The 25,348-nt window shown below is 50.4% G+C and overlaps 2 protein-coding genes across 2 annotated transcripts in view; one reads left to right on the forward strand and one right to left on the reverse strand.

Moving 5' to 3' along the window:
* Positions 1-25,348, reverse strand: part of Dtx3l (deltex E3 ubiquitin ligase 3L) — a 795,722-nt gene that overhangs the window by 72,901 nt on the left and 697,473 nt on the right. The window lies entirely within an intron of this gene.
* The window catches only part of Adcy5 (adenylate cyclase 5), a 143,125-nt gene continuing 128,871 nt past the window's right edge, over positions 11,095-25,348 (forward strand). The window contains exon 1 of the mRNA XM_051191398.1: positions 11,095-12,670. Coding sequence (XP_051047355.1) covers positions 11,537-12,670 — 1,134 coding nt within the window. The 5' untranslated portion in view covers positions 11,095-11,536. The remainder of the gene's footprint in view (positions 12,671-25,348) is intronic.

Here is a 25,348-nt window from a genome sequence, read left to right on the forward strand (position 1 = left end):
GATAATAATAATAATAAGAAGAAGAAGACTTAACTCTCGTGAGTTGTCTTTCATCACCTTAATAGCCATTTCCTACCCACCTTCACGTCTGACCTAACAGTTTTTGACTATTAGGTAAAACTTTGAGATGATGTGTTAGTGGTCAGTTGGCTTTCCCTAGAGCTGATAGGGGGTTTCCCTTCAAGGTTGCCAGATGATACTAGGAAAATTAGATTCCCCTATGGGGGTTCTTAGGTTCATTAATAAACAAATTAAGGAAGGGCTCAGCCAGGGGTGGGGTGGGGGAGGGGTGCACACCTTTAATCCCAGCACTCAGGAGGCAGAGGCAGGAGAATCTCTGTAAGTTAGAGGCAGCCTGGCCTACATAGTGAGTTCTAGGACACCCTGAGCTACACAGAGAAGCCCTATCTAGAAAACTTACCCCCCCAAAAAAAGTCTTTGGGCAGGGAAAGACAAAGAACTCAGAAGCAGGATGTTCCCTCTGTAATTGTGGAGAAGGACGACTGAAGGGCTTTTAAATGTTTCTCTTCTCCTCCCCCATTTTAAACAGCTTTAATGAGAAGTTATTTACATGTCATACTCTAGCCCCAATTAATGTATGGTAATTCACTTTTAACGTATATTTATGGGGTTATGGAGCCACCTGCATAATCTTAAAACAATTTTCACCCCCCCCCCCAACTGCACTCTTAGGATTTACTCTCTGTCCTCCAGCCCTACGCAACCACTGATCTATGTCTTTTGCATGGACTGGTTTCTCTTGGTTACTTTATACAACTCGGATTGGATCGTATAATTTCTGGTCTTTGTGATTAATGGAATGCTTTGAATCAGCCTTGCAGACACAGATTCCCAAACAGAAGCCATGTCTGGTTGTGAACAGAAGTCTTCTAGGGGTCTCTGTGTTTGCAGGGACTGATGGACCAACTGGACCTCAGTGCTGTGGAGAGGTCGGAATTGAGCAGGTTCCAAGACTAATTGCTTTATCCTGGGCTAGTTTTGGCCCCTGGGACAACCATTCCTTGCCCCACTCCATATCAGAACTAATGTCTTGGGATAATTAAAAAACAAAACAAAACTCTTAGACCTTCCTAATGCTGTGACCCTTTAGTAAAGTTCCTCATGTCGTGGTGATCCCCAACTATAAAATTATTTTTGTTGTACTTCATAACTGTAACTTTTGAGGATCATCATGTAAACATGTTTTCCAATGGTCTTTGGCAACCCCTGTGAAAGGGTCATTCCACCCACAACGGGTCTGAAGCACAAGCTGAGAGCTACTGTCCTAGAGGCTATTAACCTAGCAGAGTATCAGTCATTTAGTCCAAGAACTAAATGACTCCCCCTCCCCCCCAGTTCTCTGTTCCTGCCTGTCTTAATCACTGTTCTATTGCTGTGAAGAGACACCATGACCAAAGCCACTCTTATATAAGAAAGTTTAACTAGGGACTTGATTACAGTTTTGGAGACTTAGTCCATTATCATCATGCTGGGGGCACCGGGGGTTGGGGGGTGGGGGTGGGTATGGAGGCAGGTGCCGGAGCAGTAGCCAGGGCCGGGAAGTGGGGGGCAAACAGACACTGAGAGCCTGGCTTGGACTTTTGAAACCTCAAAGCCCACCCCAGGGATACACTTTCTCCAACAGGGTTGCACGTCCTAATCCTTCTAAATCTTTCAAACAGCCACTCCCTGGCTATGAGGGCCGGTCTCCTTCAAGCTACCCCTCTCTTGATCTACCAATGCTCTTAAAACTTGCTTTGTTTTATGACTTTATTTGTCACAAACAAAAAAATGTAAAATTGCTTCCATGCTAGAATATGAGATTTAGGGTAACCTAAATTTGTATTCCTGGGCCATGATCACTCAAAATGGCTTCTGAATAAACTATCTCTTCTCCCTTTAAGACGAGAGCTATGGTCTTGTTTTTACATTGGCAGCCTCTGTATCTATCTAACTCTTAAGTATACTTCCAGGCTCCCTCAAATGCCCCTTGCAAACTTTTCTAGATCACTCTGACACACAGGAATCTTTTTTTTTTTTTTCCTATTAGTTTGCCTCCTCTTGTCCGGATTGCCCCAGAAACACTGGGCAAAAGCAACATGGTCCATTTGCCGATGCTGCCAGCTCTCTGGGAATCCCTGGGCTCTAACTTCTTGGGGTGAAGCTTGTTGGGCTCCCACAACTCCACTCTGCCCAGCAGTCTTCTCTCCACATGGGTAAATCAGTTCCTGCTGAAAGGATCGATGACTCTTTGGGATGCTTCCAGATTTCTAGGAGGAAGAGATGTAGGGAAAAGCAAAGCTAGGGCGGGAATGTAGAGTTCAAAGGCAGCCGGGTTGCAGGCCTTTTGCGGTGACTGCAGGGTCTTTAAAAGGTCCTGGGAAACAAAGGGTCTCTCATCCACCTCCAGTAGCAATTGAAATAACCTATTAGTCACTCATTTCGCTGGAGGCATTAGCCGCCTCCATTAAAATGCAAATGCCAACACCTGGAAGAGTGCAGGATCATGCTATTATCAGCCATTTCCAGGCTCGTTCTGAGCTCTGCAGGGTTCCTGCTCCCCCAGGCCCACAAATTTAAAGGTGAGGCTGGAAAAATCTAGGGACTCCTCTCTCTCTCTCTCTCTCTCTCTCTCTCTCTCTCTCTCTCTCTCTCTCTCTCTCAGGATTCATAGTGCAATACAGGCTGGGAAAGGGAAGGAGGATGGCTCTGAGGAACTGAAAGCATTTGTGGCCATGGGCTAAGATACTAAGTACCCTTCTAGATGACCTGCCCTCCAGACAACCAGTCCCCTAAACTTGACCTGCCCTCCAGACAACCAGTTTCCTAAACAGTTACCTACTCGACACCAGAAAGGGTAATAGATCTTGGTGGGAAAGTGATATCATCCAAATTGAAACATGGGGTTGCTCTGAAAATGCAAGTGTTCTTTCTACCTAACAGTAGGCATGGGTGATCTGGAAGAGCCTTTGCACCCTGGTTGCACCCAGAGAAATGATCCCTTAAAGTAGGATTCTTTGGCGAGGTGAACATTTTTAGCTAATTCAGACCTCAGATCTCCCTGGCCCTCTGCCCTCCATTCCACTTTCCCCTCTGTCCTGAAATAGGGGCTTTCTCTGTAGTTCCTGTCTACCTGGAGACTGGATCCTCCCACTGGATCGACTTGGAAGAAAAATTAGAGTAGCGGCCAGATGAATTTGGTCCTGGCTCATTGTCCTTTGGTCCATTCCTCCTAAAAGCCAGGTCCCAGTCCCTCTCCCTTATGAAGAGGGTGTTTAAGCTCTTGCATGTGTTTCATGCCTCCAATGTTTCCTAATAAATGTGTACTCAGAAGGGCTGGTAGTGTAGCACAGGGGTAGAGCCTTTGTATAACATGCTCTGAGTCTAGTTCTCAACAATACACACACACACACACACACAAATGACATAGCTGGGAATAGTTGAATAAATCTCAGCACTAGGAAATTGGAGGTGGGAAGATCAAAGCCCACCTCTATTCCATAGGAGTTTAAGGCCAGGCTACACAAAACTCTATCTGGAGTGAATGAATAAAAATTGTATGCCTTTTCCCCCACTCATCTGCCTGTTTTACTTTTTTTAAAGTGTTAACTTTATGTATATGGATGTTTTGCTTGGGGATACCAGAAAGAGGGCATTAGATCCCTTGGACTGGAGTTATGTTGTTAGTCTCTATATGGGTGCTGGGAATTGAACTTAGGTCCTCTGCAAGAGTGGCCAGTTCTCTTAACCACTGAGCCATCTCTCCAGCCCCTTAATTTTCTTTCTTTTTCCTCCCCCAGAGACAGGGTTCTTTGTGTAGCCCTGGCTGTCCTCTAACTCACTCTGTAGACTAGGCTGACCTCTAACTCAAAGATCCCCCTGCCTCTGTCTCCCAAGTGCTGGAATTAAAGGCATGTGTCATCACTGCTTTTTTTTGGAGGGGGGGCTGGCCTGGACCTTACTGTGTAGTCCACACTGGCCTTGAACTCACTGAGAAACTCCTATCTCAGTCTCCTGAGTGCTGGAGTTACAGGCATGAAGCTCCACATTCAGCCTGTCAGTTTCTCTTATAGACTCTTATAGACTCTTATGGGCCCCACATGCTGCCGAGAGAGCTTGTGTTCTTAGAATCTGTTCTTTTTAATGGACTCCTCTTTTATTTTCAGCAAGGTCTCTAGTCCACACTGGCCTCAAATTTCTTGGATAGCTGAGGATCACCGTGATCCTCCCACCTCTGTTTCTCCAGTACTGAAGATGACTAGTGGGTTGGATCATGTCAGGCTTGTGCAGTGCTGGGGATGGATTCAGAGCTTCAGATGTGTTAGGTATCTTAGAGTTTCTATTGCTGTGATGAACACCATGGACCAAAAGCAACTCCAGGGGGAAAGGGGAAACCTTGCCATTCCACATCACAGTGCATCACTGAAGGAAGTCAGGGTAGGGACTCCAGGAGCAGGCCAACAGCCTGGGGGCAGGAGCTCATGCACAGGCAATGGCAGAGAGCTGTTTTCTGGCTTGCTCCTCGTGGCTTGCCCAGCTTGCTTTCTAATAGCACTCAGGACCCCTGCCCAGGGATAATATTGCACACAGTGGGCTGAGCCTTTCCATGTCAGTCACCAATCAAGAAAATGCATCCCAGCTTGGCCTGCAGGGCAATCTTGTGGGAGCCTATCTGATTGATAGTCTCTTCCCAAATTACTCTAATCTGTGTTAAATTGACATAGACACTAGTTAGCACACTAGGCAAGGACTCTTCACACCTGAGCTATCCTCAGCCTGGGAAAATTCACTTTTGACCCTAAGTCCCTAATGAGTTGTCTCCTCAGGGACCCTACTCTGAATCCAATGGTTTAGCATGTTTACAGTCATGCATGCAATCATCATCATAATCTAATTTTAAAACGTGTTCATCACCCTAAATCTACTCACAAGCTGCCATCTCCACTCTTCTGTCCTAGGCCTCAAAGACCTCTAATCTACTTTCTGTCTCTGGATTTTCTGCTTTCATTTTTTTTTTTTTTTTTTTTGTATGTTTGTTAGCCCAAAGTATGACAGTCTACTAGTGGGGTTTTAAGCAGCGTGGGCAAAACTGTTTGTAACTAGGAGAGTACTATCAGTACTACAGGAACTTCTGCAGGCTCTAAAACACTTCTGCTCCAACATTCTGATTTCAGAAGCAGATATATTTTTCAAAAAGGGCAGCCTGGAGTAGTGTTGAACAACGCCCTTGAGGATAACCAAGACAAGAGGGGTAGATGGCCTGGTCAGATCCGTTATAGGTCTCTCAAAGACCTTTGGTGCTCTGGAGAGCAGGGCTGACATTACTGAAAAGTTTCTGCACCCCGATAAACCTCTCTGCTGATGCAACAATTCAAATCAGATCAAATCAAACTGAATTAGAAAAAGCTTACATTTAATGGGCAAAACGCTCCCAGATGGCCTTCAAACCCCCACCCCCAGAGGAAAAGAGAGGCCTGTCTATTTTATGGGGGCAGTTTAAATACCCTGTGGTCTTGAGCATCTCTGGGGGAGGGCTCATCATTTGGTGGGCTTTCTGAGATGCAACAGGGTTTGGAAAGAGATAAGGGAGGGAGGTTGGGGTGGAACTTCCACCAGAACATTCCGGACTCTGGGTATATGGATACCAGGGGCTGGGACTAAGCTTCCATCCACCATAACATTGTCCTCGAGACAATATCCTACCTGAGGACCAGTGGCCTTTCTACCTCTCAGTACAGCCTGGTCATCCTTAGGAACTTCTTTTCCACCCTGTGGGCCTGACTTTCCTTGAGTTATTTCCTGATCAAAAGGACTCCTCCCTAGCATAGGGGACAATCTTGAAATCTTCTAGCTAGTGTCATTATTCTTATTGCCCTGTTACTTCTGGTCCCAGACTATATCTGCTCTGAAATAGCTTTCTGATCTGTCTATAGTCTTTAGTTTTCCTTTTTTTGTTGCCAGATGTTGCCTCCTGATACCAAGATGCTCCTGCCCTGGAATGCAGGAGTTCCCTTAGTTAATTACTTATTGAAGTGTGTATGCTCTACCAGTGCACACATTTGCAGAGGCCAGAGGTTGATGTCCGTGTCTGTTTCTATGCTCTGCATCTTTTTGTTATTTTTTTGGACAGTGTCTCTTAATGAACTTGCTGCTTTGCCTAAGCTGGCTGGCGTTACAAACCTGGCTTCTATGTGGGTGTCGGGAATCCGAACTCAGGCCCTTATACTTTGAGCAGTAAGTATCTCCATAGCCACAGCTCCTTACTTTTATTTACATTTTGAAGTTTTATTATTTTATGTCTGAGTATTTTGCTTGCATGTACAAAATGTACATGGTGAGCTTGGTGACAGAGGAGGTCAGAAGAAGGTGTTAGATCCCCTGGGACTGAAGTTACATCAGCTCATGAACCATCATGTGGGTGCTAGGAATTGAACCTGGGTTCTGGGCAGCAGCAACAAATGCTATTAACTGCTGAGCTAACTCTCCACCTCCACTCCTCTTTGTCTTCAAAACCACTCCTCTGTATTGTGCGGAAGGATCCAACTCAACTGTCCATCTCTACCTATCATGGCAAGCCCCCTCCACACACACTTGAGGTCCCATCCTGTTCAATCCTGGGCAACAGGATTTGTCAGGGACCAGGCTTAGCACTGGGTACAGGATGAACAATATTAATTCTGCAGCATGTGGAGCCAGACCTGTAAATATGTCCATGCCATGTGACAGAGATGCAAGCAAAGTGCCCTGGGAGCAGAGGATGTGGGAGTGCCTACCTGCCTTGGGGTAGGTACAGCGGCATTAAGAAGGGCTTTCCCAGCCGGTGCTGGTGGCACACACCTTTGGGGCAGTGTGGGGGCTGGGTGACATGAGAAGTGGTGGGTGATGAACTCTGTTTATGGGCAGTTTCCAGCGGGGGGATGATCAGATGAAAGCGCGAAAAAATGAGGGTGAGCAGGAAGTTGTCTAGGCAAGGAGGGGACCATCTGGTTAAGGGTGGTAATGAGCATGTGGAGGGAGAGACAGATGGACAGATCACCACTCATGGCGTTTGGGGGTCAGTCATTCCACTGGCTGAGAGAACACAGGGGCAGCAAGCTACTTGGGAGATGACCTTAGTTTTAGACAAAAGGAATCAGTTATGGGCGGGTCCCAAGCCATCCAAAGGCAAGGGAAAGTTGGAACCTAAAGAGTCAAGGGCTGATGACAGATTCCTGAAATAGCTTAAGGATATTATGCTCAGTCTTTTGATTGAGCAACTGTACTTGTAGGGATTTCTCCCAAGGCTATAATTAAGAATGCATGTAAAGATTTATCTATCAAAATCCTCATTGTTCCTAATGGTACAAGAGTAAAAACATTTTATAAGTGACTGAGACGGTGAGTAATGTTTAACAGTAGAGTGTTGGTTATACCAATTCCAACATGCTCATTTAATGGATTTCTATTCCAACAATAAAATGGACATTGGGCCAGTGTAGTAGTGTACAACTGTAACCCCTGTCCATGCTCAGAAAGCTGAGGTAGGAGGATTACAAGTTCAAGTCCAGCCTGAGCTACACAGTAAGGATGTGTCTAAAACATAGTGAGTCTTGTAAATGAATGCTTATTGACACGAAAAACATTAACAATATTATCAGTCATACACAGCTTCTGTTGTAAAATGATTACTTTAATTGAACAGAACTGAAAGAATGGGTGGTAAAATTCTTGCCTACTATGTGAGAAGTCCTAGACTTAATTAGTAGTAATGGAACAAGAGGAGGAGGAAAGGCAGGAGGAGAAAGCAGAGGAGGAGGAGGAGCAATGACTAAGGAGAGCTAGATGGAAGGTTGGTCAGTAAGCTTGCTGTCCACCTGGTTTCTATGAACACAGATGGCAATGCCACAGTCTCTCAGATATCATTTTTGCTACAATGGCTTCATTCCCTAAGCGTGATTTTTTTTGTCTTTATGCTGGAGTAATTAACACTTTCCTTAAGATGGCTATGTGCCATCTTACAGGTCACTGAACCAGTTCCAACAAACCCAACCAAAATAGAGGCGTTCTCGACCAAGTACCAGCCCAGGCCACACTAAGTTATTCTTCTGACCTTCCAGGAAATCAGGGGGCGGGGGGAGGGGAGGGGGAGAGGGAGAGGGGAAGGAGAGAGAGGGAGGGAGAGGGAGGGAAAGGGGGAGAGGGAGACAATGTAGGAGAGGACTTCCGAACAAGCCAGCCTTGATGGGCTCGAGTCTGCTCTGGTTTCACCTCTTTGAAATGATCCATGCTCTCTTTGTGCTGATTCTGCCTCTTCAGCCATTTTCTGTCTAGAAAGTAAAAGCTCTTCCGTGCAGCTCATCAGATCATTCAGTCTATTACACACAACGAGCTGTTGCTCCATTCCCCAATCACAAAGCAAAGCCAATTAAGATCACAACTAAATATGTTATTGTCGTTTGACACTGACAATAGAATATTTTGCTACAGTCCCAAGAAGCTTAATAAATACTACCCACCTTCCTTCTGCTAGACCCAGATTCCACCTTAGAATCCTTTTGGCACTCACAGTGGGAAATGATGCTGTGTCTTTCCCCTCTGACCAGCCCCCATCTCCTACTGACAGGCTCTTGGAGTACTCAACAGGGCTTAGCCTGAGGTGCTGGCCAGCTCTGTTCTCTCCCTGAATATAAGTTCCAGGCCCAGCCTCGTTATCTTTTCCTGGTAGCATCCTGCACAGTGCTTTGCATATTTCCAACACAGTAGGGTTTTGTTGGCTAAGTCCGAGTTGCTTCTGTACCATTTAACTAATCACAGATTACTAAAAGGCTGGTGATTATTCAAAACCCAGTTTTACTCAGATCTCTTGGATTTTTTTTTTTTTTTTTTTTTTTTTCTCCTCCTGATTTGAAGTTCTGGAAAGGTTCATCTTCCAGCAAGCAAGGAGATGACCAGTAGAGGAGGGTTTCTCAGACCTCCAGGCTCCTAGTCAACTCTGGAAGGGGCCGAAGATGTGTGGTTCTCCCAATGTGAGACCACCAGAGAGCTCCAGCAGGACAGCTTAGGCATCAAGGGAGTTGAAGAGGCACATTCCCAGACAGACCCAGGTCATCTTCTCGGCTGTATCATCTTGCCTACCCTTTCCCCTCTGACCAGCCCCCATCTCCTACTGACAGGCTCTTGGAGTACTCAACAGGGCTTAGCCTGAGGTGCTGGCCAGCTCTGTTCTCTCCCTGAATATAAGTTCCAAGTCTGGGGCCCCTACAAGGGTCATTTTTGCTTTCCTGCCTGGCAACAAGAATCTACCTTACCCATGAGCATCCTTCCTGGGCACATCTTGGTGGGTGTAGGAGGCAACGCAGCATTGCAGAAGAGATCTTGGGATTTCAGGTTAGGAGACAAGTTGGTTAAGTTCTTGGAGCCTCAGTTTCCACATTTACAAACAGGAAATAACTACACAGGCCCTGTCCCCATCACATCCCAGGGTTGTCCCTAGAACCAAATGAGGTTTAAAAGGCACGGACAGTCAAAGAGCTCCTTGGAAACTCCAGGTATTCCCACAGCTATCAGTGGTGTTGAGTCTTAAGTAACTATACTCACAAGCGGTCCTGTCCGCCCCACCCTGGCTGCATCGGCCTCACCCACTGCCAGCAACTCCATCTTTTCCCTCGCTGTTTTCCTGTGCCTCTGAGATTCTCGGTCTCAGCATCTCCCCAGTTCATTTCCGGGTCTGACTCTGGGTCCCTCCGTCCTCTCGAGGGACTCTTGTCTCCAGTTCCTTGCGGCAGTAGCGGCCCGGGCGCCCCCCACCCGGCGCGCCCTCCTTTGGCACCGTCGCCGGCCACAGAATCGCCCAATAAGAGCACCGGACTCGAGTCTGACAGCTCTGGAAGCGGCCAATAGAGCCGGACTAGACAAGGGGGGGGGGGCGCAGCACCGTAGCTGAAGTTGGGCTGAATGGGGGTGGGGGAGAAAAGGGTAATAAAAAGAGGGGAGATAGGACTGGGGGCGCAGGACCCGGCCGGGGGTGGCTCTCCAGCCACCCAGGTCCGACGAGGGATCCGCTGGTTGATCCGGCTCCAAGCATCAGGGAGGGAGGGGCGCAGTGAAAATTTTAGGTGAGGAAGGGGAACGGGGTCCCTACGGACCCCGAACCAGGCCCGAGTATGCCCGCGGGGCGCCGGGGCCAGGGCCCGGGGCGAGGCAGGGCAGAGGGCGGAGGCGGCCGCACGCTGCTGTGAGCCGAGGCCCGAGCGGCGCGGGGGGCGGGGAGGCGGCGGGAGGAGGGGATGCGGAGGGCGCTCCGGCGGCGGCGGCGGCGGCGGCGAGCGGGCGAGAAGGGAGGAGCGGCGCGAGCGGCCGGAGCGGCGCAGGGCCCGAGGCGTGCATGGCGCGCCCGGAGCCGGGCTCCCGCGGCCCCCTCGGGAGCGCCCCGGGGGCGCCCCGGCTCTTTGGCCGGCCCCTGTCGGCCGGCTGCTGTTGAGCCGCAGCCCTCCATCGCTGGATGCCGTGGTCCCCGGGAGAAGCCCGCCTGCGTTGGGGCAGAACGGCGGCGGCGCTGCGCCGGATTCCGCCCTTCGCGTAGTGGTTCTGCGCCCGGCCACGGTGGGCCCGCCGCCGGCAGCGAGGAACCGGGAGCTTGCGGAGACAGCGACTCAGCCCTCCGGACCGGAGGGTGCGGGTCAGCCTGCTGGGTCTGGGGGACAGGAGGAGGGGAGAGGGGAAGGGCCGCACCACCGGAGCCGGTCCTCGCCCCCGCCCCCTGCGCGGACGCGCCGGAGGCTCGGCTCGCCTTTCGCGGGGGCCACGCTCCCACTCGCTCAACCGGAGGTGGGGGATGCGGGCGACGGCCCCCCCGGGCTCCAGGACCCTCCTCCCCAGGGCTCCGGAGCTCTTGCTCCGCCCGCCGCCCCCTCCCCCGTCCTCTCCACCCCCCATCCCACCTCCCCACCCCTCGTAAGAAAATAATGCTGGCAGGAGCCTGCACCTCCCAGTCGCTCCCAGTGCGCTGCGAGCAAAGGGCACCCGCTGAGTCTCCGTGCCGGGACCCCTGCCGAGCCGCCCTCGCCGCCGCCACCTCGCCCGGAGAGCCGCTGCGCTCCGCTTAAACAGAAGCGGGGAGCGCCGGGCCCGGGAACTGCCAGCTTCGGAGAGGCGCCGCCCGCAAGGACACCTCTCCGTCCCGCCTGATCCGCAACTCTCGGCCCTCGTCGAGCTCGACGCGAGCCAGGAGTCCGAACGTCTCTGCGCACCGCGCAGCAGCCGGAGCTGTCCCCGCTGCCCCCGCTCGGAGCCAACTCCGTCTCGGACCTGGGACTCTAGACACTGATTCGCAGCTACTTCTCACCTCGGGGCTGCGCTGTCTCCCCGCTAGCCTTCCCGTTGTCCTCCACCGCTCAGGACGGGGGTGCCACGATGTCCCGCTGCTGCTCAAGGCCCTGGGCCTCCCTCGACGTGTGACCCTAGTCTGGTCCCCCTGCTTGGCCGTCCGCCCTCTCCTTGGGGACCCCCGGCCCGGCCCCCAGGGGAAGAGGAAGAAGACGACGAGGCCGAGGGGGGGATGTCCGGCTCCAAAAGCGTGAGCCCCCCGGGCTACGCTGCACAGACAGCGGCTTCGCCGGCGCCCCGGGGAGGCCCGGAGCATCGCGCCGCGTGGGGAGAAGCAGATTCCCGCGCCAATGGTTACCCCCACGCCCCCGGGGGGTCTGCCCGCGGCTCTACCAAGAGATCTGGTGGGGCGGTGACCCCACAGCAGCAGCAGCGCCTGGCCAGCCGTTGGCGCGGCGACGACGACGACGACCCTCCATTAAGCGGTGATGACCCTCTGGCTGGGGGCTTTGGCTTCAGCTTCCGTTCCAAGTCCGCCTGGCAGGAGCGCGGTGGCGACGACGGCAGTCGCGGCAGCCGGCGGCAGCGGCGGGGCGCGGCTGGAGGGGGCAGCACCCGGGCGCCCCCTGCGGGCGGCGGCGGCGGTTCGGCGGCGGCGGCGGCGGCCGCAGGTGGGACAGAGGTGCGCCCCCGCTCGGTGGAGCTGGGCCTGGAGGAACGTCGTGGGAAGGGCCGCACGGCCGATGAGCTGGAGCCGGGCAGTGGCACCGTCGAGGATGGAGACGGCTCCGGGGATGGCGGCAGTTCCGTGGGGTCAGGCTCTGGGACCGGCGCGGTGCTGTCGCTGGGCACCTGCTGCCTGGCTTTGCTGCAGATATTCCGTTCTAAGAAGTTCCCGTCGGACAAACTGGAGCGGCTGTACCAGCGCTACTTCTTCCGCCTGAACCAGAGCAGCCTCACCATGCTCATGGCCGTGCTGGTGCTCGTGTGCCTGGTCATGCTGGCCTTCCACGCGGCGCGGCCCCCGCTCCAGCTACCCTACCTGGCCGTGTTGGCAGCTGCTGTGGGCGTGATCCTTATCATGGCCGTGCTCTGCAACCGTGCAGCCTTCCACCAGGACCACATGGGCCTGGCCTGTTATGCACTCATTGCAGTAGTGCTGGCCGTCCAGGTAGTGGGCCTGTTGCTGCCGCAGCCTCGCAGTGCCTCCGAGGGCATCTGGTGGACCGTGTTCTTCATCTATACCATCTACACGCTGCTGCCTGTGCGCATGAGGGCCGCGGTGCTCAGCGGGGTGCTTCTGTCGGCCCTCCACCTGGCCATCTCTCTGCGCACCAACGCCCAGGACCAGTTTCTGCTGAAGCAGGTAGGGCCCCACCTGGCCACACTGGATTGAGGGGTGGGCAGGCCTCACCCTGATTTTAGAGAAAAGGGATCCAACCCACATCAATTAAGAGTGGTTTAAAGCAACCTGGGTAACAAGTCTTTAGTGCCTATGAGCCTTCCAGGCCTACCTTTAGGCCTAGCCTCTTTATCTACTAAGGACCACTTTTGTATGGCTTGTAATGTTGCTGGCCTGGTAGAGGACATGCTTAAAACTAGTCACAGTTGCCAATGCAAGTAAGGAAGGAGGGTTTGAGGAACTAGCAGAGTCCCTGTTTTTCTTTTCGAACTTCTGGCCCTGTATATAGAAGGCTTCCAGGAAAAATGGCCAGGGCCTCTAGCAGCCAATCCCTCCTGAGCACACCACTGTGGATTTATTAGCTAGTCCTGGATACCCAGTTGTGGAAGAGTCTTAAGGAGGAGTCTGTTACCCTGTCCCTGAGGCTGGGCTCTTGAGAGCTGGAGAGATCTTGAAGGAGGATCGCTAAGTTTGTTTCCTTTCCCAAAGTGTCCCAAACCAAAAATCTGCCTTTATCAAAGGTGAGAAAGAGCTGCTGAGGTGTGTGTGGTGGCTGTCCCCTTTCTGGTTAGCCGTGTTGAACATCATTATCCTTTCCAGTGGACACTCCTGAGCATTGCTTTTGTAAGAACTTTATATTCCTAATGGGACTTGTTAGGCAAACCTGGAATTGTGGGCTGAGAAGGACATTAAACTTATGATTCTTGATTAACTGGTGACTCAGGCTTGACCCTAGGGTGAGACGGTCTCCTGATATCCACAGCATATTCTCTGTCCCAGTTTATGAGCCCTGTTTGCATGCTGCTCGGTTGCAGAGTCAAGTGGAGTCTTGTGGCCGGCCAGTGTCTTGACTTGGGACCGCACTGCAAGCCCCTCCCCATCCATCTCTTGACATCTCTTAACAGTATTCTGTTGTCGCTGCTTCTCTCCACTTAACTTCTGCCTTCCTCCCCAGGCTTCCATCCTGCTGAATACTGGGGATGCTCTCCTGTGCCCTCTGGATGTATACTCACCCACAGGAGTCCTATACCTGTCATATGGGCTCTGGCTAACCCTTCAGGGGACACTGTGACTGGGAGCAACCTCCCTGGGTCACAGGTTCCTTTTCTAGAGAATGAGCCTCACTATGCCCCTTCCTTTCCCAGTGTCCTCAGTGTGGAGCCTCACCTCCTGCAAGGATCCTCTCTCATGGCCACAATGGGCTTTCTCCCCTCTGCTTGGCTTAGCACTGGGCCCAGAGGCATGCTGAAGTGCCTGTTATTCTCTGGTACCCATTGACTTTGATCCCTGTCCAGTGTGACCTCTTTGGAGTCCTGGAGTATCCAACTCTGTTCCTCCCTCCCTCCCTCTCTCCCCTTCCCCCAGAATACTTAGTAGTAATTTAGTAACTTCTTGCCAGATTGGTTGGAGTCCAGTGAGTGGGCCAGGTCAAGATGGTGGTAGCTTTTCCAATCTGGCATCAGAAAGGGTGTGTGTGGGGGATTAGAGATCAGCTTTGAACTTGCCAGAGATCTTTTGAGACATGGGTGTTGTTTGCGAAACTACTGTTGCTATGGAGCCATGCTCTCCTATGGGGGCTGTGTCAGTGAAGGGTGGGTATAGCTGCTCTTTGGAAGGAAGGGCACTTGGTTTATGTGTGGCAGCGGAGGTTTTCACATTAGCTCAAGGTGTTCGTAGAACCAGGCTTGGGAACTTGAGGTCTGACAAAAATCCGAGGTAAACCCTGAAGCGCTGCTGCCTCCTCTTAGCATGAGCATAACTGTTGTAACCCTGTCTGCTAGGTGGGCCTTCCCTTGCAGTTCCTCTGGCTAACCCTTCCTCCCCCCCTCTCTACCCATCCATGCTCCAGGCTTCTTTTCCCACATTTTCCTTGGCTGCAAGATTTTGGTTAGATTTATACTTAACTTTTTTGATCTGCTCCAAGTCTTGCAGAGCTTGTTAGGAATGGGCCAAGACAGGGGAACACAAACATTCTTTCTATTTGGCCTCTGAGAAAAACGATATCTATTTTGTGTTTGTACTTGATTTATCTTTCAGATTATGCCTGATCTAGACTTTGTCTTCTTGAGAGAAAGCTGTGCTGGGTTCTGGGGAACTTCTGCCTCAGACTGCCCTAAAGTGGCAGATGTTTGGGGGGACTCAGATGGATGTTAGGGTTCTTCCTCTAACAGAGACACATACCTGGGACAGGTCGAGACAGTGGACCTGTGCTAGTGTTTGGGCTATGACCGTCTCCACCATGGCGTCTTGATCACTCAGTAGGCTAACCGTAAATTGTGTGAGCAATTATTCACTTCTGTAAGGCTGCCTTCTGTCCTCCTAGAGCCTGATGGGGGTCTCAGTATGACCTGGTCTATGCATTTTATTCTGCCCAGCCCCTTTGGTGTGTGGGCTCTGTCCTTGGCTCTAGGCAGAGAAGCAGTGCTTGGTTTCATAATATGTTGGTCCTTACTCAGGTGACAACTAAGACCCAAGGTGCAAAGGCCCTCCCTGTTGGTGCTTCTCTCTTCGCTTTCTTGTCTCTGGCTCTTAGTCTTCCTCAGAGATCTGCCGCCCTCCTCCTCTGCCCTTTTTCTCTCTCCACCTGCTCCTTCCCTCTCCTTCCTTTTTCTACCCCGTCCACTCCAGCACCCCCTGTTGATATCTGCCCACCTATCCCTTCCTTGGCCTTTCAGCTTGTTCTCCTTTCCTCGCTTTTACTTCCCTGTTCTGGCCCTCTCAGTCTCTCCTGTGCTCGTGTCTTGCTGTCATCGCTTCGGCCCCTCACCGGGGTACAGTAGGAGCGTCATAGGTTGTTTTTTTCTCCTCCTTTGCCTGTTAGAGGTCCCTCTGCTACACCCATACCATAAATAACACTCGAGCATCTGCCAAACACATTCCTCACTTGTGTTAATAGGCTGCAATGATGCTGGAGCCTGTTGCCATGGCAACCTCATTTTTGTTTGACTGTATCCCACTCTGCTACATAAAGCCTCTGTGTGCACTCACACACAAACAAGCATGCTCCCACAACTATTACCCATGCTTGGCTGTCAAAGACTATTTTGGAGACAATGTCCTTGGGACCTGTGGGGGTGAGGTGTTCATTTGAGCTTGAAAAGATAGTCCCTTCTTCCTCCTAGAGACACCTCAGGAGATGATCTGGAAGGACAAGCTCTTTGGGAAGTAGGCACAGTGTTCAAATGTGGGGTGCTTTATTATGCGGCCACATTAAACCAGCCTGGCGTGGTTTCTAGGGAGAAGATTCTGACCCTTTGTGTCTCCAGGAGCTTACGGTGTGGATGCCCATCCTGGTCGAGCTCTATCTCCCTTTAGCTCCTCGCCTTTCTTCTTTCCAGTCCCTTTGGGAGAAGCTTAGCTTGGTGGCTTCTTGCATTTCTTCTTTTGTGCCTGTTTGAACCCACAGCCATCAGAATGGCACTGTGTGGGTGATGTTCTGTGACTGAGCACGTGTGAATGTCTGCCTCAAGGAAGGTACGGGGTGGGTGAGGATGTAGGTCAGGAGTGGAGTCCCATGGCTGCCCAGGGATGTGTGTGTGTGCCTGCCTGCCTGCCTGCCTGCCTGTCTGGTGCTGGGGTGGCTGGAAAGCCTTTCAGAAGAGATCCTTTGCAGTGCTGACCTGCTTGTTTTGGGCTAGCTTCCAAGGGCCATTGCCTTTCTCATTATTCTAATGATAACAAATTATCATTATTGACCTGAGCTCCTCAGGGAGTGCCCTGCTGGTGCAGCCCCTCTCCTTTTAATGACTGAGACAAGGGGCTGGGCTTGAGCAATCTTACCCCCATGCTCCTGTTCCATAGCACTGTAACACCTGCTGAGAAGCTGCCTGCTTGCTCTGGAGCATGGCCCAGAGGCCTTCTGATGGGTCACCGTGGCCTCCCCAAGTATGCTGCTGGGTCATGTGGAAGGGGACACACTTACTGTCCAGGCCCAGCATTGTCTGTCACCAGTAGCCTCTTCATCACCTTCGTTTCTGTGCAAGGGCAATCTTGCCACAAGCGAAGCCAGCAGGCTGGAGTTGGGGTTGACTTTAAATCTGGAGCAGAGGAGGGTCTGTTTGCTGACCCCCCCCCCCAGGGCTAATTGCTTTTGCTGGCTATATTTCCTAATTGGTTTCAATTCTGTTTTCCTTTTCCAGGCAGCTAGGCCAGGGTACTCGGAAGGAGTAGAAGTGGGATCCTGACAGGGGTTCCAGCGGGCTTCTGGACTGGGGGTGGGGTTCTTTGCTAGGTCTTAGGTGGGAGGAGACTGTTACTGACAACTCAGCCTAGGGTCAGAGTGCTCCTCTGTAGTATTTACAGGGATGCTTGCAGTTTACAATTCAGCCTACGTTGACCTGCAAGTAAGAGCTCAGGTCTTTGGGCTGAGGAACAGCTCCTGTCTGTCCCTGCAGAGGACACACAATCTCTTCCTGCCCTCACAGTGTGTCCTATGTAGACAGGCCCTGGCCATGAGTCCCTGTGTCAAAGCTGACAGTTGGCAGGAGACTAGGGCTGTGGCCCAGGGTTGGACCAGGCTCCCTCCTCTCCTGAGATGTGAGGGTTCCAGCCACCAGGGTTCCAGCCAAGTGTGGGAGTAGGGGTGGGGCAGGGAACCCCAGAAAGGAGTCTCCCTGGGCTTTGCCAGCTTCTAGATGGGTGACTTCCGGTCCACAAGGCCTACATAGTACCTCAGCTAACTTCATTTCTGGGGCAGGCCCAACTTGTGATCACTTACTTTTCAGGAGTCTTGGGGATGGGAAGTTTGCTCAGGGAACTTCACCATGCTTGTTCCCATCAATCCTTAGGGTGTAGTTATGTAAGTGATGTTCTGGCATGTTCTTCTCTCATCCATGCTTATTAGATTGGGGAGGCTGGCTTTCCCAAATAAAAACTTAATGGAGAGAACTGGGAAGACAGTTTTACACACACACACACACACACACACACACACACACTTCCCCTTCTCAAGGCAGTGTCCAGTTGCAAAATGGGAAAGGTCTCTACAGCACTGTGAACAGAATCTGGGCATTTCTAGTTAACAATGAGCTTTCACGGGTTCATCTTTGTGGCTGTGGGAAAGGCAGGTAGGAATCTTGGTTTCATTTCTAGGAGATCCATTTCAAAGGGAGGTTGAGATCTTGTCAGAAATATAGTGTTTAATTATAAAATGTAGAGGAAGGTGACCCGTTTGGTAAGAGGACTGAAGACCTTCAATTGATGGAGTCAAGGATAGTACAGAGAAGAAGCAAACTAGACTAGCTGTTGCTGCTGAGGTATCTTGCTGGCGTTTATAGGAGGGACTTAGTTTTGGCTGCTCCCAAGGATAGGTTTTAGGGCAAATGGCTGAAAATAATGGACTGATTTTAGTTCCAGACCTTTCTGGCAACTGGGGTTGCAGTGACCAAACCAGATGCTCTCTGTCAGTGGGGTGTACCAGAAGGCTGCCTGCTAGGCTTCCTATAGAGGAAAGTGCTTGCCTAGGGTCATCCATCATTGAATCTTAACCTGGGATCATCATTATCCTCTGGGTAGTTTTTGGAAAATGCAAACTCCCAGGTGCTGCTAGAAAGTGCAACTTCCAAGGGTCTGGGGTGGAGGCCAGAAATAGTTGGCTTTTATTTTTATTTTTTGGTGCTAAGAATTAAATACAGGGCCTTGGGCATGTTAATGGGGGCTATATTCAATCAATTCCCCAGCCTGGACTTACTATTATTTTTTAAAACAGCTTGGATCTAGTGTTCCAAGCTCTCCTGGTAGTCTTAATGGCCAACTCTCACATTTGGGAGCCAAGAGGAGCTCGCTCTCTGGTTACGCTCAGCCTTAATATTCTGTGGCTCAGTGTGCCTGGCAGCATGGCTGTCTCCTGGAGTTCTCCATTATACCTCTTCATCATGCTCTTCTCTGTACTATTTCATTTCTCATCACTATAACAAGAGGCCTTGGTAGTTAACTTTTAGTTATAAAGGAAAGGCTTACTTACTAAAGATTTTGGAGGCTCAAAGGCACAGTGCCTCTTATCTATTGAGGATTGTATTACAGCTTAATGAGTAGCAGAGGCAGGACCACATGTTCACATCTTGAACCAGGAGCAGAGAAAGCTGGAGGGGGCCAGGGGTATAAACTGGGCAAAGTAGCCCCTGTCTTAACTTTGTAGGTGGAGGCAGGAGGCTCAGAAGTTCAAGATTGTCCTCAACTACATGCTAAGTTTGAGGCCAGCCTGGGCTACAGCGACCCTGGCTGGGAAAACAAGACAAAACAAAACAGCAGCAACAACAAAACCCTCTAGTAAAAACTACTGTAGAGTCATGCAAAAGTGCCAGGAAGTCATGCAGGAGACAGCTCACACCCCGGGTGACCTTAGGAACCCCTGCTGGGGCTCACTTCTCAAAGGCTCCCCCACTCCCAGTCGTGTGCCGTTGGGGAGCAAACCTTTAATCACTGTGGACCCTTAGGGGGATCCACAAACCATACACAGATCATCGTGCTTGACCCCTGTTGAAAGAGCAGCATCCTGCATTCGAGCGGAGTGGTGTCCAGCTGGGGCTGGCGAGGGTGTGCTGATTCAGGGATGCAGGTCTGAAGGTGATTGGATGATGGTAGTAGTGAACCAGCATGGGAGATGCCCAGGTCCCAACTCTTGTTATCTACTCACCCCTCCCCCAACTATTCTAGTCCCCCTTTCCTGTTGGAGGCAGAGCTGTCTGTAGCCACTGTGATGGAGTAGGGGGTAGTGGAAAGGGGGAGGGGCTAGGTTTGCCTCATGGTTGGTTCAGCTCCTTCTCTGATGACTGGGAAACACTGGAGGAGGAGAAGGGCAGAGGATAGGAAGGGATTAGGGAATTAGGAGGTGATTTGAAGGGGGGAGGTAGGATTTAAGGAAAGGCAATAAGAGATGGCGCTGCTAGTCTGGGGGGAGGAAGGATTTGAGAGTGGGGGCAGGGTTGCCTCGGAACAATGGGACTTAGTCACAGGCGAGGGGGAGGCAAACAAAACATAAGGGGACAGAAGGGGCTTTGTTCTCTAGGTCAGCCTCGTGTGAAATGGACCCCCCCCCTTGCTCTGGGGGTTTACACACTGCTGCTCTGGAGCTGAGGTTTCTGACATCACTCGCTAGCTGCCTTCTTAGGGCTCCCTGAGCTCACTGAGCTCACGGTAACCTAGCTGTATTTTCCAAGGGGTCCTGGGGGCTCTTGTGTCTACCAACACTATGTGCGTAGTAGGTACTCAGTGATGGTCTGAATGAACAAATGAAATGAATGAATGGGTGGTGGGGTGGGTGGATGTCTGCACGCCAACTCTAGGCTTCGCAGAAGTGCTAGACCAACACCTCCACAGAAGGAAGCCAGCCGCTCGGCTTGGAAGCCTATTTTGGTGGGTTGTAATCCTAAACTCTGAGTAGGGCTTCCAAAAACCCTCCCGCAGCAATTTAAAATGCGTGCTTTAGAAACGGGGCTGCCGCCTGGCACTGCTGGTACTCTACGGCTTCACAGATTGGGAAATCATTACGCAGTCACATTCTCTGCTTTCGCCATTCACTCTGATAACCATCTGTCGTTGGTGCCTCCTGTGACCCAGGCACTGCACTAGGCTGAAGGGCTATGGCTTGGTTTACCTGGTTCCCAGCTCTCCCTGGATGGCCTTTAGCCCAGAGCCTCACATTAAGTGTATTCCCAAGAGTGAATTTAACCAATGTTTCATAGGTATGCATGCAGCCTGTGTCAAATAAGTTTGGGAAGCATGGTCAGTCTTCTGGGCCTGTAGTTCTGCATCTATGGATCCAACCACTGCAGGCTGAAAATATGTGAATCTGCACTGAACATGCACAGACTTCATTTTCTTGTCACTATTCCCTAATAATAACTTCACACAGCATTTCCATTGCATTAGGTGACACAAGGAACCCAGAGGTGGTTTAATGCATGGGCGGATGTGTGGGTTATATGTAAATCTCATGCTATCTCTTATATAAGGGGCTTGAACACCTGCAGATTTTGGTGTTTGAGGTGTACTGGGTTGAACAGGATACCCAAATTTAAAAGCTTTTAATATTTTAATATGTATAAAAAGTTGCCACGAAAGGATATTGCATGAAGTCTTTATAGATGTATTTGACCCCAGGCCGAGTTTTTTCAAGGAATGTGAAACAGGGGACACTCACTAGTGTTGGGTAGTACATACTTCAGCTCTCTCAGGACTTGCTCTTCTATCCAGTCCCCTGCCTCTGGGATAGACCTACCAAGGACAACGTGTTGAGGCATGTCTTGAGACACGTGCTTGGCAGCTTGCCTCCCTTAGAAGGAGATTGCCCAGGCTGTACTGGCTAGCTGCCTACTTTCAAGTCTCATTTTCCATCTGGGTCAGAAATCCTATGTGAAATAAACTGAGGGGCCAGCCCAGGCTAGGGAGATGTCTCCTCCATCTAGCTTTGGCTTCTTTTAGGGGTTGTCTGCTGGCATTAGGCTGAGAGCAGGTTGGGCTTCTGAACAAAAATGCTTTAGAAGGCCTGGGCTCTGTTAAATGTGTTTCTAGAACACTTGCTTCAGCACTGAGTGTGTAGCTGCCCATGCAGCAGGAGTCATAGCCATTCTGGATCATCCTTCTCCTAATTGTGTCTTCTTCTCCTATCCCTGTTCTCCAAAATAGGGGATCTCATGAAGGATTGATTCTAAGCAATGAATAGGTACAGAGTCTACTCCACACTGGTCACTGGCTAAAGCACAGTGTGCAGGGAGTAATTATTTTATTTATTTATTTTAATTATTTTATTTGTCTTTACCTTGAATGCAATAGATAGCCCAGGCAGGCCTCAAACTTGAGCTGGTCATCCTAAAACTTAGTCTTCTAAATCCTGGGATCATAAATCTGCATATCATGTCCAGCTGTATAGCCTCATCAATCCCTTCTTGTCTCAAGGCTTTTTCTCTGAAAAATAAAATAATATTAATTGTTCTTATTATTATTAGTTCTTCCCCCTCCAATAGGGTTTCTCTGTGGAGTCCTGGCTGTCCTGTAAGTCTTTATTGTACATGGAAGTGTAAGTGGGTATGCTAAGGGCTCATGCCACAGCACACATGCAACCATAGCACAATGCAACCACAGCACAGGTGCAACCACAGCACAATGCAACCACAGCACAATGCAACCACAGCACACGTGCAACCGTCAGAGGACAGCTTTTGGGAGCAGGCTCTCTCCTTCCACCATGGGTTCCAGGGATCCAGCTCAGGCCATCAGGCGTTGCCAGCAAGCACTTGTAACTGCTGAACCATTGTAGACCCTACCTCATTTAATCTTAATGGTAACCCAAAGAGGAAGATCCCCCTACCCCATCCCATCCACCATCACCCACTGCAGAAACTGGCGGAAGAGCAACCCACTAACTTCCTGCAAGGCCACAAAGCAGTGGCAGCAGATGGCCTGTCCCCTGACTCTCAGGCATGTGCCTTTGGCTTCTGTCTGCTGGACTTCTAGCTCCTAGCCTTGAACCTTGGGCTTACTTGGAGGGTAGGCCTGAAGTGCCCAGACCATTGGAGTACATACCTTTTAGGGCTTGGGTTCTGCCAGTTCCTCTAAAGCTATGCAGGTGACCAGCACCCTCTTCCTGCTCTTCTCTGTTACTCTCTTCTGTCTGGGTTGTCACCTACCACCCCTTCTGTTGCTTGCTGGGTCACCTCACCGGTAAACCACCTCTAGTCAAATCCTCACCTTGGGTCTTTATGTTAGGGGGAATCCAAACAGTGGGCAAGCCATGCCTTTAACCCAGTTTGATTAGAACACCAGGGAGCAGGAGGCTGCATGCTGGGGGCAAAGATGCATCAGGTGCAGACCTGGGTGTCAGGCGGTGCAGCCGTGGGCTTGCCTTTGGCTCCGCACTCCCATTTGGTGGCATGCTCATTACTGATAGATTGCTGGCAAGGCTAGTGGGGTGATGTGAAACTTGAAATAATGTTTTTAGGGAGACATGGATTTGTTGTTACCTAAACATTTTTAGCTTTATGTATGCATTCTGGTTAACCTCTGACCTCTCTCCAAATTACTGTGTTTCTGTTACAAGATGGCAATAAATCTGGTACCTCAAAACCTTTTTTTTTTTTTTTCTTAAAGAAATGAGAACCCTTGATTTAGATGTTTTTGTTTTGTTTGTTCTGTTCTGGTATGGACCTGACAGAAATCCATGCTGACTAGAGGGCCTGCTGGCTAGGCTGTGACATGATATAGCCAATGGCTAACTTTGTAGTCTGTTTCCTCTTGGTGTCTGTGGGGACCTTGCCTGCTGAGGTGCATCGAACACCCAGCCCGCTCAATCTGATGACTGTCTAGATGACTACACAGACAGCTAATGTTTAGTGTGATGCATACTCACTGACAAACACCTATGTGTGACATGGCAGAGGACTTGTGCCCAAAGGAGTGAGATGTGGCACTTGCTATGGAGGAATTGTCACCAAATTAATGGACCACCTCGGTCAAGGTCCTTTAGAGGGTGCCTGTGTCTTCTGTGTGGTCTGTTGTCTCTGTTTGGTCATATAGGCCTAAGGTAAAGGAGGGTCAAGGTCAGGGATTTTCTGTCTGCTTGCACTTTGAATCTCTAGAGAGCTTTGGCAATACACCTTTATACTAAGACCCACCCAGCCCATTTTTATTAAACTCCGGGGATGAAAAAAGGTGTTCCAGGGGTTAAGAAGTGGTCAGATGGTGGCTCCAGCATTCCAGATGGCTCAACTACTTCTAGCATTTCCCAGGTGTCTGCTTCTCCTGGCAGCCCTGAGGTGTTGACAGCCCTGGTTGAGTGTGACAGCTCTGGGGAGTCATCTTGCTTTTCTTCAGTCAGCTTTCTTCCCTGGTGACACTACTGTCCTCGTGTTCTACGGCCCTGCAAGTTAGTGTGTGTGAGGGTGCTCTGGGGTTTTGGGTGGGAGTGGGATGGGGTAATAGAGGATCAGAGGCAAAGTGACGTCGTTCAGGCTGCAATTCTGTGGCTCAGACACTGTACACATCCAGATTTTGTGCTTGAAGGCAGGTCTGTTCATGGTTGGGCCCGGGCTGGTCCTCTGTGGAGCTTCTGAAGCTACACCCAGGTAGTTGCCTCAGCTCAGTGTTGGAATGCATTTTGTTGTTGTTGTTGCTTATTTGTAATGTCTTCCTTCCTCCTAGTGTGTGGTGCAGATGGGAACCGATAGTTGTCACTTCCTGAGCCTGCATTCTGCTGTTCGCCTTTGGGGAGCTCCTGATGGTTTATGCGTGATGAGGGGACACTGGGACCCGAGGAAAAGTCAGAATGATGCTGGAATCGCTTGGCTCTGGGGTGAGGGTTCCGGGGAGCTAGTCTTTTGTTGGCTGAGGTTGAGACAGGAGAGGGAGGGAGGTTGTCACAGTACCTCAGGACTGTCTCCTGGTACAGCCCTGCTGTCAGGCATGGAGTCTCTGCAGAGTGGTGTCGTCTTCGCCTCTCACTAGAGGAGCACTTGGAAGATGTCTTTAGAACCCAGCTCCCAAAGTCACCAATGTCCTCTAGCGTGCCCTTGATGTCCGAAGGGACACTCTGCTGCAAACCCGCCTCTGAGTCACTTGGTCTTCTCAAGAAGGCCAGACTTGAAGGAAGGAAAATGAGTCTTTTTGTTTTTGTTTTTGTTTTTGTTTTTTTGAGACAAGGTTTCTCTGTGTAGCCCTGGCTGTCCTAGAACTCGCTCTGTAGCTCAGGCTGGCCCAGAACTCACAGAGATCTTCCTGCCTCTGCCTCCCGAGTGTTGGGATTTAAGATGGTCACTACCACTGCCCGTCAGGGAAATAAGCCTTTAAAAGTTAGTATTTTTATTAATTCTTTGAAAATGTCATACAATATATTTTGATCATATTTAACCCCCCCAAGTTCCTCCCATACCCACCCTCTCCACCCTCACCACTCTCACCCAGCTTTGCGTTTCCTTCTGGTTTTGTTATTGTCTCCTGTCCCCCCTCCTCCACCTGCCATTAGGTCTAGTTTGTGTTACCCAACAACGCTGGGGAGCACGGTCTGCCTCGGAGTGGGGTCACACATGACTCCTGCCGAGTGCATGCTCAAGGTCTTATTGCCACATTTTCTTTAGAGATGGGAAAGCTGTGTGTTCACTGAGCTTGCCCTAGTCTCTAGTCCTCCTCTAGCCAAGTCCCTTTCCTGTAAGCATTTGGCCATGCTTCGTGGATGGAGCCATCGGGCTCCTGGCTGGCCCGGGTAGATGGTGCCAGCTGGGAAATGCCTGTGCTGACTGACATCTCAGACCGGAGGCTGCAGAAAAGAAACTGGATAGAGCACATCTGGGAGCATGGAATAGGCCTGTCCCTGGAATCTCTGAACCATGGACTAAGAGCATTGTCTCTTTCTCTAGAACACGTATCCTGCTTTGTCCTTTTATTTGTTTGTTTGTTTGTTTCTTTCTTTCTTTCTTTTTAAAGTTACTTTTATTTTTTGAGGTTATACTATAATTACATCACTCTCCCTTTCCCTTTCTCTACCTAAATGCTCTCATATATCCTTCTTTTTGATCTCTTTCAAATTTATGGTCTCTCTCTTTTTTTTAATTAGTTGTTACATGCATATATGTATATACTTACAAATGTGTAAATACAGCCGGCACAGTCCGCATACTGTTACCCGTATGCATGTTTTCAGAGATGACCGTT

Source organism: Phodopus roborovskii, unplaced genomic scaffold, assembly GCF_943737965.1.
Source record: "Phodopus roborovskii unplaced genomic scaffold, PHOROB, whole genome shotgun sequence".
NCBI classification, from domain to species: Eukaryota; Metazoa; Chordata; class Mammalia; order Rodentia; family Cricetidae; genus Phodopus; species Phodopus roborovskii.